The following is a 13,103-nucleotide window of genomic DNA, read 5'->3' as shown; positions in this document are numbered from 1 at the left end:
GTGAAAAGTTGCTTGTGAAAGAATCAAGTTAGAAAAATTTGCAAGGATTAAGTTTCATCAGTTAATCTACTAATGCATTTCCTTTATTGATTATATATATATATACTCCTAATTTTTCAGCTATAACTTCATCTATTGCTCTTCGTACATCTCGATGTCTAACAAACAATGAAAGATCTATTTTATCCTTTAACTTTCGATGTCCCGCTCAGTTAAATGATAAAGAGCATTATGCTCTGATAGTGTGTATGTAATATTAAACACATCTCACTGTCTCACAAGTCACAACTAGCATCTACAAATGTTCCAATTTCATGTACATTAAATAAAAATTCTATATCTAGCACTTTTTAAATCAAAATATCAATTTCAGTGTGCAAGTCAAAAAATATTATGAGAATAGAAAAATCGATATAATGAAACAAAATTTATATATAACCATCCAGATCAAGTATTCACAATAGATTCATAATTTATATATAGTTATTTAACTTGCAGCAAAGATATGGAAATGGCAATATTTTGCATGAATGACTTAATAAGGAATCAAGCTTTTCCAATGCTCCACCTTGGCTCTTGACCATCTTCTCCGCTCTCTTTGCAATTTTCCAATATGATAGAAGGTGTTAACATCAAACAAATTTTATTTATTAGGCAACAATAAGTACGTAACTCGACCCAGAAAGGTATCTCAAAATACAATCTAGAAAGTTAACATACAACTTATAACACAAACAAAAAGACTCCGTTTTTTAACCAAGACAACCTCTTAATTGATTTCACCAGGCAATGCTCAAGCAGCTTCCTCGCCTTCATCTTGTTTTATCACGAGAGATCCCACATCTGGCATCCTGAGTTGTTGAGCAGATTTAACAAGTCCATAAACATCTCTATTATAATCTTTCTCGTCCATGACACTTGGAGTACCATCCTCCTAAATTAAAAAATATATAAAATTAATTCGGAAGAACAAATTGAGTAAAAAAATTAAAAAAAAAACATAAACGAATCTAATCCAAGAAACCTAACATTGATGCTCGTTTTATGACAATGTCCCTCAGTGCATTCATATACTATTACTTCTTCGTCCATAAAAAAAAAAATTCCTCTAACAATATCATTACTTTAATGACTTGACACTGTTTAATCTTTAATTTAACAATTTAATATATAATTTAAAGTCATACATATATTAATAAAGATTTAATGAAAATAGTTAAAATTATTAATGATATTTTAAGGTTTTTCAATGACACGTCATAGAAAAATATCACTTGAAATATGCAATGTGAACTTTAGTGAAAAAGAAACGCTAAAATTGGTAACAGAAAATTTAGACAGACCAAAATTTGAAGAAAGTTTTTAAAGAGACTAAAATATAGAAGTTGATTCCATCAAAAAATTAAAAAGTTAACATACTTACAAAAACCACAAACATTTTTTTTTTTTGTCAACTAGCCTATAGGGATGGGAATAGGCTAGGCCGAGCAAGGCTTTGCAAGGCCTAAGCCTAGCCTGTAATATTTTTGTAAGGCCTAAGCCTGGTCTGCAGCCTATCATAGGCTTACATTTTAGGCTTGAGTATGGCCTTATGAAAGCCTGATTAGGCCAGCTAGACTATTTAAAAGCCTATTTCATATGAACATCTTTAAATAAGTAATGTGATTCAAGTTTAAATAGACTAGCGAACTAATAGATCAGTGATATTAAACTCTCTTGAAGTTTTAGAGAACTTTACAATATATTATATCATATTTCAATTCTAATTTATAATAATACATTTTAATATGCAAAAAAATAATGTAAACTAATAAGTTTAAATTATTTTAAAGGTTGACAAATTTATAATTTAATTCAAAGTAGAGTATATAATATAATAATCAATAATATTTTTCATATTTAAATAAGTAGGCCGACCTAATAGGCCTAAAAGGCTTTTCTAATAGCTTGTGGCCTGGCCTTTTAAGCTAAATAAACTTTTAAAAAAGCCTAGGCCTTACCTATTTAAGAAAAAAGCCTGGCCTGTCGTAGGCTAGGCCGTAGACCCCTGTAGGCCGGCCTGACCTATTCCCATCCCTAGTAGCCTAGTTGCTATCATTCACTTTTTATAGGGAATAAGAGGGGTGAACTTCAGCCCCTACATATAACTATAACAATGCATTGACCTAGCAAACCACAAACATATTTATTCAGAATAATGTCACTAAATTGTATCCAAACTACAATAAAAAAAAACACCATTTTGTTACAAATTACTTTTATTAAATTAAATGATAGAATACTGAAAATAAGCTTATATTGCATACCAAATAGTACGTTTTAATATTTTTTAACAATTTTATATATAAAGTATTATTTTAATTTTCAAAGAAATGCTTAAACTAAACACATTTTCAACATGGAAATGAAAATAAAAATAATGACATAAAAACAAACATATTTCTAAATCTTGAAAATTTGAAAATGAAATAAAGGATCCGATGACACCAGATGTAAATGTTGTGATTAACAATCTCAACCATTGAATCCAATGGTCTATAATATCCAACCTATCATATTAGAAAACAAATTTAATACTAGACACAAGCAACTCTCTCTTCTTTATCTTCTCTGGTATAGCAGTCACGGAAACCTAATTCCTCAAAGTGGAAATTGAAGCAACAATTTTTGTCTCCAAACTGTGAATTGATATATTGTTGTAAGGCCAATTAGAGATCACTCACGAATCTGTACTGTTATTTTCTAATTTCTTGTCAATGATGGAAGGTTCAAAATCTATCTGTGGATTTGATATATTGTTGTATGGCCAATTAGAGATCACTCGCGAATCTGTATTGTTATTTTCTAATTTCATGTCAATGATGGAAGGTTCAAAATCTAAATCTCAGAACAATGACTTAAAGGGGTGTTAGCCTAAGTCTTGGAACAATTAGTTGTGTAGAACCTACAATGCAGAATCAAGGTTTGCGAGATTATTGATGTTTCATAATATTCGGTTCTCGGATACACTGCAATGTGTTTTATTAGTTTCTTTTGTTGATATAATTTGAAGGTGCGATCAATTAAAATTAACGGTTGAGATTTGGTATAAGTCATTTGACTTGCACCTGGTGTCAATGGATCCTAACTCGTATATATATATATATATATATATATATATATATATATATATATATATATATATATATGTTGTATAAAGAACCTCACTTACCAGCTGCATGAGAGTGCCATTGTACCTGAACAAAACAAGCGCAATTAAAAGACCCATAATTATGTAAACAAGAACCAAATGAGCATATCTGCTAAATCATATAGAAGGCTCTCCAAGAATCAAGGTAAAGGTTATAAAGACTGAATTGACAGAACTGGAAATACAAAAAATTATGAAAAGAAGAAAAGCAAATAGATATTTTGTTAGGAGTTAGCTAACATCCAGACTAGCCTTATCCCCTTTTTCGTTGAACAAAAAACTCAATTGATATTCACACGAAATGTAAAGTAGCTGAGTGCAAAATGGTAGACTACATAATATTCCTTCTAAGACAGAGAATTATATATTCACAGCCCAAGCATCAGGCCTGTACAGTTCATCACCCATTGCTGAAAAGATTAATAAGAGACAAAAGTCACTGTCCAGCGGATCTCCACCACCCCGCAACCCCTATCCGGACAAAGGTTCCTCCAGCCTTGTTCACGCAGACGTGCCCCACCATTCATTTACCAACAACTTACCTACAACAATTACACGGTCCAATGTTTGCAGATGGGGGGAAGGCCACACAAACAGGCAATTCTACTACCACCAACGAGTGGAATGGAGAGAAAAGCTAAGAGTTGAAACAGAGAAAGGCGGGGAGTATAAATCGACGATATAAGATTCCGGCAACTCTAATATTGCCGCCAAAATGTTCAGTGGCCGGTGGGGTAGGTGGAGCACAGGTTTAGGTGGAATGGTTAAATGCATAAATTATGTGGCCGTAAAATAAATACTTTGATCGAAACGACTAATATGTACTTATTAAATTTATTTCTTTATATATAGACAAGGATTGTCTAGTTTTTCAAGAGAAAAAAGGGAATATGGCTAAAAGCCCCATGATAGGGGGGATGTTAACTTTTCCGTTTTTAATATATGCAAACACATTATAGGGGAAATTTGAGAACGAATTTACAAAAAGAATAAGAAGAATGTGCTGATAATGTTATTAAATATAAACCCAAATTGCATAGGAACAGATGAAAAAGATCATAAAATAATTAATGGGAACGAAAGGGAAACAACCGAGTAAAAAGCAAAGCAAAGCTAAAATTACAATGTAATCAAATTAGTGGGAGGGGCAGGGCATGACACAGGCATGCTGTTCAGAAATATCAAAATGTCAAGCATGAACATATTCAGGACAGGACGCACGCTAAACGTGGCAAATTAAAACCCCAAATGACAAGCTGCGAAAAAATGAGGCTAAACATGTGGTATGGTAAAGGGGGGTGGAAAGCATTGCTGCTATGTATGAAATAATTTCAGATGCAAAGAAACATATTGAAAAAATGACAAACAATCTGGTGATAAGATTAAAATAAATTACCAAGTACTGGTCCCTTCCATCCTGATTCTAAAAAACTTTCTGAGATTCAAATAATCATAATCTCTTTTTCCAAATCCATACACATGGGCTTCAAAAGTTGCATATTCCTTGTCAGCATTCATGGCTTGAAATGTGATACGGTAAAGGAAACAATTAACCATTTGCGAAATAAACTCATCATTAACGACCAATTGGTAGTCGTTCCGAGTTTGTGAATTATAATCCCGTATTGCCAAAGTGACACATTTGATAAGCCTATCCTTTTCGATTTGATTTTCGATTCGATTTTCGATTTGATTAAAATCTGATAGAAAAGTAGAGAAAGGAACAATTAATCATCGATTAAATTAACTACAATGGAACACATTATCATGTCATTAATCATCTTCCAACAAGTTAATTTCTTTCTTATGCTAACAGAATGAATATATATATCCATTGAATTGCAGGGAGGGAATGAATAGTGAATCAACATAACGAGTAACGAACAGACTCACCACATGGTAACAGAGATTGACGAATTGCGCTTCTTCTGCGGGGTTTCAGAGGAGCAGCAGGCATTTTTTGATGTACGTCTGAAAGAATAAGAAAGAAGAAGCAATTATGATAGTTATAGAAATTAGGGTTTGTTCAAAGAGACGCTCAATTTCTCAAAATCCCTAAGCCCCAATTCTCTACAGTGGAACACATTATCATCTTCCATTAAATTCATTCAACCATATCCATTAACAAACAAACAATATTGAGAATAATATAAATGTTAAACTCACTCACCAGGTGGTGGTGACCTTCGAGCAAATGGACCAAGACGAGATAGACGAAGACGGTATCTGCTGACTATTTCCGAGTCGGTAAGATCAGCAAAAGACGAAGACGAAGGATGATGTTGCATTTTTTGAAGTGCGACCGAGGGTTTGTTCAATTCCATTACCTTGACATCTTTTTTTATCACGAGAGTTCCCACATCTGGCATCCTGAGCTGTTGAGTAGATTTAACAAGGCTATAAATTTCTTCATAAACACCTCCCTTATGATCTTTCACGTCCATGACAATTGGAGCATCATCCTCCTAAATTAAAAAATATACAAAATTAATTCGGAAGAACAAATTGAGACACACAAAAATAAAAATAAAAACATAAACAAATCTGATCCAAGAAACCTAACATTGATGCTCGTTTTATGACAATGTCCCTTGGTGCATTCATATATATTACTTCTTCGTCCAAAAAAAAGTCCTCTAACAATGGGTCCGTTTGTTACGGATTAAAATATAAGTGGTTTTGACATAAAATAATTTAGAGATTTTATAAATAATAAGAATCTATTGTGTTTGTTTACCGTAATAAAAATAATTTTTTTTAATCAAATAATCTAGTTTGTTTGGATACAACTATATAAAAGGGATTTTCTGTTACAAAATTAGTTCAATCTATTAAACAATATTTTCTCTCTCCTCTAAAAAAAAAAACTATTTTTTGAGAAGCTGCTCTTACCAGCTTCACATTTGAAGTTGTTTTTAGATTTTTTCTAGATTCTGATTTTTTTAAAAAGTTCTAACAAATGGATGCAAAACTCTTAAAAATGATTATTTTTTTAAAATAAGTGATTTTTTTCTTAAAAAAGTTATAACAAACGAACTCAATGTCATTACTTTAATGACTTAACACCACGGTAGTGAAAACCGGACCGGACCGGCCGGTTCAATCGGTTGAACCGGGAACCGGAACACTGACCGGTCCGAGTGACCCTAAAAACCGCTGGTTCATAGAACCGGGAAAACAACCGAAAAACCGGCCAAAAACCGGAATAAACCGGGAAACCGCCGGTTCAGGCGGTTTTGCAAGTCTGACCGGTTGTGGTTTCGTTTTTTCTCGGAAGGACGGGAATCTTATTGATATGTTCTCATTCCACACAAATTGTTTCAAGATTTGTACAATTATCAATTGCTACAAGATTCAAGACAGGAAAATATATTGGTTTGATAATGATCAGTAAGAAACAAGATTTCAGAAGAAAGATTAGTAAAGAAGGGAAAGCAAGCAAAGCAATTCATTATGGTGATGTTTCCATGGAAGTACAAGTGAAGATGTAAGATCAGAAAAAAGAAAATTGGAGAAGAATAGTGAATCAATTGGAATCTGAGAGTGAGAGATTGGAAAAGGGAAAGGGGCGGCTGATTGTCCTCATCAAGAAATCAATATTGAATGTGATAATTTAGGGTTAGTGATGGGTTGGGCTTATAAACGAAGCCCATGAAAAATGTCATTTAAAAAGAAATATATATTATATGTTAAAAAATAAAAAGAAATATATATTATATGTTAAAAAATAATAATGACTTTGGGCTCGATAGGTGAGTATTCATATATATTTTTTTTTTTTGAGTTTTGATATATGTAATAAAAAAATTATATTTTTACTAGAATGTTATAATAAAAAAAATATTATTTAATTAATTCCGGTTGAACCTCGGTTCAACCCCGGTTGAACCCCAAAACCTTAAACCCATGCCTACATCGGTTTAACGTCCGGTCCGGTTTTGATTACCTTGCTTAACACTATTTAATCTTTAATTTAACAATTTAATATATAATTTAAAGTCATTCATATATTAATAAAGATTTTATGAAAATAGTTAAAATTATTAATGATATTTTAAGGTTTTTCAATGACACGTCATAGAAAAATATCACTTGAAATATGCAATGTGAACTTTTGTGAAAAAGAAAAACTAAAATTGGTAACATAAAATTTAGAGACCAAAATTTGAAGAAAGTTTTTAAAGAGACTAAAATATAAAAGTTGATTCCGTCAAAAAATTAACATACTTAGAGAAACCACAAACATTTTTTTTTTGTCAACTAGCCTAGTTGCTAAAATTCACTTTTTATAGTGAATAAGAGGGGGTGTCTGGGGTTTTGAACTCCAGCCCCAGCATATAACAATGCATTGACCTGGCAAACCACAAACATATTTATTCAGAATAATGTCACTAAATTGCATCCAAACTACAATAAAAAAAAAAAACATTATTTTGTTTCAAATTACTTTTATTAAATTAAATGATACAGTAATAAAAATAAGCTTATATTGCATACCATTTTAAAAATTGTCTCCAAACTGTGAATTGATATATTGTTGTATGGCCAATTAGAGATCACTCACGAATCTGTACTGTTATTTTCTAATTTCTTGGTCAATGATGGAAGGTTCAAAATCTAAATCTCAGAACAATGACTTAAAGGGGTGTTAGCCTAAGTCTTGATTGAAACAATTAGTTGCGTAGAACCTACAATGCAGAATCAAGGTTTGCGAGATTATTGATGTTTCATAATATTCGGTTCACGGATACACTGCAATGTGTTTTATTAGTTTCTTTTGTTGATATAATTTGAACGTGCGATCAATTAAAATTAGCTGTTGAGATTTGGTATAAGTCATTTGACTTGCACCTGGTGTCAATGGATTCTAACTCGTATATATATATGTCAACAGACGCTTAGGGTGCTAGCACCTTCCCTTCGCGTAACCAACCCCCGAATCCAAATTCTTAAGGGTTTTTACTCATTTTTTCCCTTCCCAAGAATAAAGATCCGAAAATCATGAGCACAATATATATATATATATATATATATATGAAAAATGTTGTATAAAGAACCTCACTTACCAGCTGCAAGAGAATGCCTTTGTACCTGAACAAAACAAGCGCAATTAAAAGACCCATAATTATGTAAACAAGAACCAAATGAGCATATATGCTAAATCATATAAATCATATAGAAGGCTCTCCAAGAATCAAGGTAAAGGTTATATAGACTGAATTGACAGAACTGGAAATACAAAAAATTATGAAAAGAAGAAAAGCAAATAGATATTTTTGTTAGGAGTTAGCTAACATCCAGACTAGCCTTATCCCCTTTTTCGTTGAACAAAAAACTCAATTGATATTCACATGAAATGTAAAGTAGCTGAGTGCAAAATGGTAGACTAAATAATATTCCTTCTAAGACAAAGAATATATATTCACAGCCCAAGCATCAGGCCTGTACAGTTCATCACCCATTGCTGAAAAGATTAATAAGAGACAAAAGTCACTGTCCAGCGGATCTCCACCACCCCGCAACCCCTATCTGGACAAAGGTTCCTCCAGCCTTGTTCACGCAGACGTGCCCCACCATTCATTTACCAACAACTTACCTACAACAATTAAACGGTCCAATGTTTGCAGATGGGGGGAAGGCCACACAAACAGGCAATTCTACTACCACCAACGAGTGGAATGGAGAGAAAAGCTAAGAGTTGAAACAGAGAAAGGCGGGGAGTATAAATCCACGATATAAGATTCCGGCAACTCTAATATTGCCGCCAAAATGTTCAGTGGCCGGTGGGGAAGGTGGAGCACAGGTTGGGGTGGAATGGTTAAATGCATAAATTATGTGGCCGTAAAATAAATACTTTGATCGAAACGACTATATGTACTTACTAAATTTATTTCTTTATATATAGACAAGGATTGTCTAGTTTTTCAAGAGAAAAAAGGGTATATGGCTAAAAGCCCCATGATAGGGGGATGTTAACTTTTCCGTTTTTAATATATGCAAACACATTACAGGGGAAATTTGAGAACGAGTTTACAAAAAGAATAAGAAGAATGTGCTGATAATGTTTTTAAAAAAGCAAAGCAAAGCTAAAATTACAATGTAAGCAAATTAGTGGGACCCGGGGCATGACACAGGCATGCTGTTCTGAAATATCAAAATGTCAAGCATGAACATATTCAGAACAGGACGCACGCTAAACATGGCAAATTAAAAACCCCAAATGACAAGCTACGAAAAAATGAGGCTAAACATATGGTATGGTAAAGGGGGATGGAAAGCATTGCTAGCTGTGAAATAATTTGAGATGCAAAGAAAAATATTGAAAAAATGACAAACAATCTGGTGATAAGATTAAAATAAATTACCAAGTGCTGGTCCCTTTGATCCCGATTTGAATAACCTTTATGAAATCAATAACCAGTCTGAGATCTCTTTTGCTATACACATAGGCTTCGAAAGTTGCATATTCCTTGTCAGCATTCATGGCTTGAAATGTGATAATGTAAAGGAAACCATTAACCATTTGCGAAATAAACTCATCAATAACGACCAATTGGTAGTGGTTCTGAGTTTGTGAATTATAATCTTGTATTGCCAAAGTGGCACATTTGGTTATCCTATCCTTTTCGATAGGATCTTTGATCTCATTAAAATCTGATAGAAAAGTAGAGAAAGGAACAATTAATCATGGATTAAATTAGCTACAATTGAAGTGTAAGGAATGAATAGTGAATCAACATAACATAACTAACGAACAGACTCACCAGTTGGTAACAGATATTGACTAGTTGCGCTTCTTCTGCGGGAGCTTATTCTGCGGGGTTTCAGAGGAGCAGCGGGCATTTTTTGACGTACGTCTGAGAGAGAATAAGAAAGAAGAACCAATTATGATAGTTATAGAAATTAGACAACGATAAGATAAGTGTGAATTGGGGCTTAGGGTTTGTTCAATTTCTCAAAATCCCTAAGCCACAATTCTCTACAGTGGAACACATTATTATCATCTTCCATTAACAAACAATATTGAGAATAGTGAATGAAACATAACGAACGAACAACAGAACAATATAAATGTTAAACTCACTCACCAGGTGGTGACCTTCGAGCACGAAGACTCAATAGACGAAGACGAAATCTGCTGACTATTTCCGAGGCGGTAAGATCAGCAGAAGACGAAGACGAAGGATGATGTTGCATTTTTTGAAGTGCGTCTGAGAGTTTGTTCAATTCCATTTCTCAAAATCCCTAAGCGGGCCCCAATTCACAGAACAGGCAAGAAAATGAAAATTATTATGAATGGAAATAAATACCTTTGCTTTGACGAGAGGAACCAAACCGCAGGACAGGACGGTGAAGAACGAACGAGAGAGCGATAGAAAACGAACAAGGAAGAAGAAAAAAATCAACTCTCAAAACGCGATGACTGAGGATTATATATGTATATATATGTTTTAGGTTACTTCATTTTACCATTTTAGCCTTCAGGTAAATTATTTTTGCTTTATTTTACGAATAGTATATTCTCTGTCTCTATCATAAACATTTTCCTTATTTAATTTTTATAGTACACATGGCAAATAGTATCTAATCTAATCACGATGATGAGTATATATATATATACTAGCATGGACACCCGTGCCAAGCATAGGCTAGAATGTCGTCGTATATATTATATATACTAACAAAAATCATATACTTTAAGTCTTAAAATTTTGGATGAAGTTGTGGTGGTATTATTATCACTTGTGTGGTTTCCTCTTTCCCCAAATTGTCGATCTACATCAGTTTAAGCTTCCACAGAAAGCTCAGTTGTGGTATCACATCTCCGTTAGACATTGTGAGAGAGCGAGAGTTGTTCTTGGTGGTGGACTACAAACACAAAGATCCTGACACTTAACGGAGAGATGTTAATGTGTCAAGTGTGAGTTAAAATTTTATATTGTATGCAATAGTAGATATGAGAAACATTTAAGTGAGATGACTCACATACATAATGCTTTCAGACTTTGAAAAAATATGTGATGTGAATCTCACTTCTGTGATTGTTCTTAGTCTAATGTGATAATATAATCCAATGTAGGATCTTTGTTTAATGTGATGAGTTGTTTCGTTAGTTTTTGAGTGTCATTTGTTTAATTTTTATCATAAATTTTAGTTTTTGAATGTCATTCGCTTTCATGAAGAAGAAGAAAAAATTCAACCTTTATCATTTAAAATTCCTTCACTTTTGTTATTTCATGGGATCTTGCAATAGAAAAATGTAGATGTATTTTGATGAGTTGACAAAATACATATTTATTGGGCATTTTAAATAGATGTACATATATTAATAAGTCTAATATTTTGGTAGCAAACTTCTTCAACAAATCCATAAAATCATCATCAATTCATTATGTTTCCTATACTCTCACGAATACACCAGAAAGTTTATCAGTCTTACATAATTTAATTTCTCCACTCTCATTGGCAGATCCAATTTCATCTCTTCTACGAACACATAGAAGTAACATGTATACTATGACCCTAGAATTTTTTTTTGTCAAAGTAATAATAGATTAGAGCCTCTTAAGCATGTGGATAGTAGTTCAATTTATGTCTCATGCGTATTGAAAATATTTGGATGAGATGAGAGAACTCACCTTATGTGTCCTGCAGGTTTTCGAACCAAGATTAGTCATTGCTAAACGGTGGTGTAAACTCCTACCAATTTCATAATAACTCGATAAAATATCAAATATAAAGTTAGTTAGTAAACTTAATTGATACATTTAATTAGTATATCTAAAAAAACATTAAAAATCAATATTTATTAATAATGATAATAATATAACAATAATATTTGAAAATTGATAATTTCAGCAAGCATTTATTTTGTATTACTTTCAACCGAGATTTTTCATTGATAAGTTAATCAATTGTTAGAGCATCCATAACGGTCCTCTCCGTTTGATTGCTTAAATGAGTCTCGTATGTAAAGATCACTTGTTGTTATATAATTAATATTTAATAAGATTTAATCTTTCAAACTCTAGAGGTATTTTACCAGATTAACTTAAGGACTTTCTCTGAGTTTGTTTCTTTTCTTTTCCTCATCTTCTTTTGTTATTGTTTCCTTTTATTCGTACGTTTAGAGCGTGATACAACTGGTTCATAATTGAACCCCATTTGACTAAAAAAAATAAAATATCTCTAACTCAACCCTTCAAAAATATATCAAATGGGCCTTAGTAATAAATATGTATCAGTAAATTTTGACAGTAGTGTATTTATTCATTCATAATTATCTAATATTTGAAATATTAAATCAGTTCATTATAAAAAAAAATTAAAAAAAAAGTATATTTTCAATCCTGTTAATAATTCAAAAAAATAACTAAAATTCGAAAAGATAAAAAAAAATGATTGAAAATTACACGGTTTAAGTAACAACTTTGCATATGATCGAAATCATAGTAAAGAAACAAAAATGTACTTTGATTGACAATGACGGAATTTACAACGAAGTGATCATGTGTAACACACAAATAATAGGAGAGCGAGGGTGTCTATAAAAATATGATTCTAAATAGAAGAAAGATCCTATTGTAGATGGTCTTAACCACCCTTGAGTGAGAAAATAATTATTTTATGCTATTATTTATAAGATCATCATGAGAAATAAAATCAATCATGTAATAAATTAATATTCAACAGTGTTTCAAAAAGTAGTAAGAATTGATTTATATAAACAGAAAATCAAAACAAATTGAGTCATGCTATGATGATGAAATCACAAAAACAAACGAAAGAAAAATTAAAATATAAGGAAAGGTCTTATTTAACTAAAAGGGAAAGAATTTTTTTTTTTTGAAGGGGTGATTTAAGGGCAAAATTGACCATAAATTGACCCCATAAACTAACATTTTTCCCTTCC

The 13,103-nt window shown here is 32.2% G+C and overlaps 1 protein-coding gene across 1 annotated transcript; it reads right to left on the bottom strand.

Annotated features, from left to right (window-relative positions):
• Nucleotides 1-435: 435 nt before the first annotated feature.
• On the bottom strand, nt 436-10,611 carry LOC11419096 (uncharacterized). The gene is made up of 10 exons (XM_003597120.4): nt 10,501-10,611; nt 10,279-10,401; nt 9,955-10,047; nt 9,556-9,844; nt 8,257-8,281; nt 5,361-5,655; nt 5,084-5,161; nt 4,587-4,890; nt 3,212-3,236; nt 436-934 (listed from the first exon to the last, which is right to left on the bottom strand). Exons 2-10 carry the CDS (start codon nt 10,385-10,387, stop codon nt 794-796), a joined length of 1,359 nt encoding a protein of 452 aa, XP_003597168.3. The 5' UTR covers nt 10,388-10,401; nt 10,501-10,611; the 3' UTR covers nt 436-793.
• Between the last annotated feature and the right edge of the window lie 2,492 nt (nt 10,612-13,103).

Source organism: Medicago truncatula, chromosome 2 (genome assembly GCF_003473485.1).
Source record: "Medicago truncatula cultivar Jemalong A17 chromosome 2, MtrunA17r5.0-ANR, whole genome shotgun sequence".
Lineage (NCBI taxonomy): Eukaryota > Viridiplantae > Streptophyta > Magnoliopsida > Fabales > Fabaceae > Medicago > Medicago truncatula.
The sequence above is the reverse complement of the archived record's forward strand: the minus strand, read 5'-3'. Positions and strand labels throughout refer to the sequence as shown.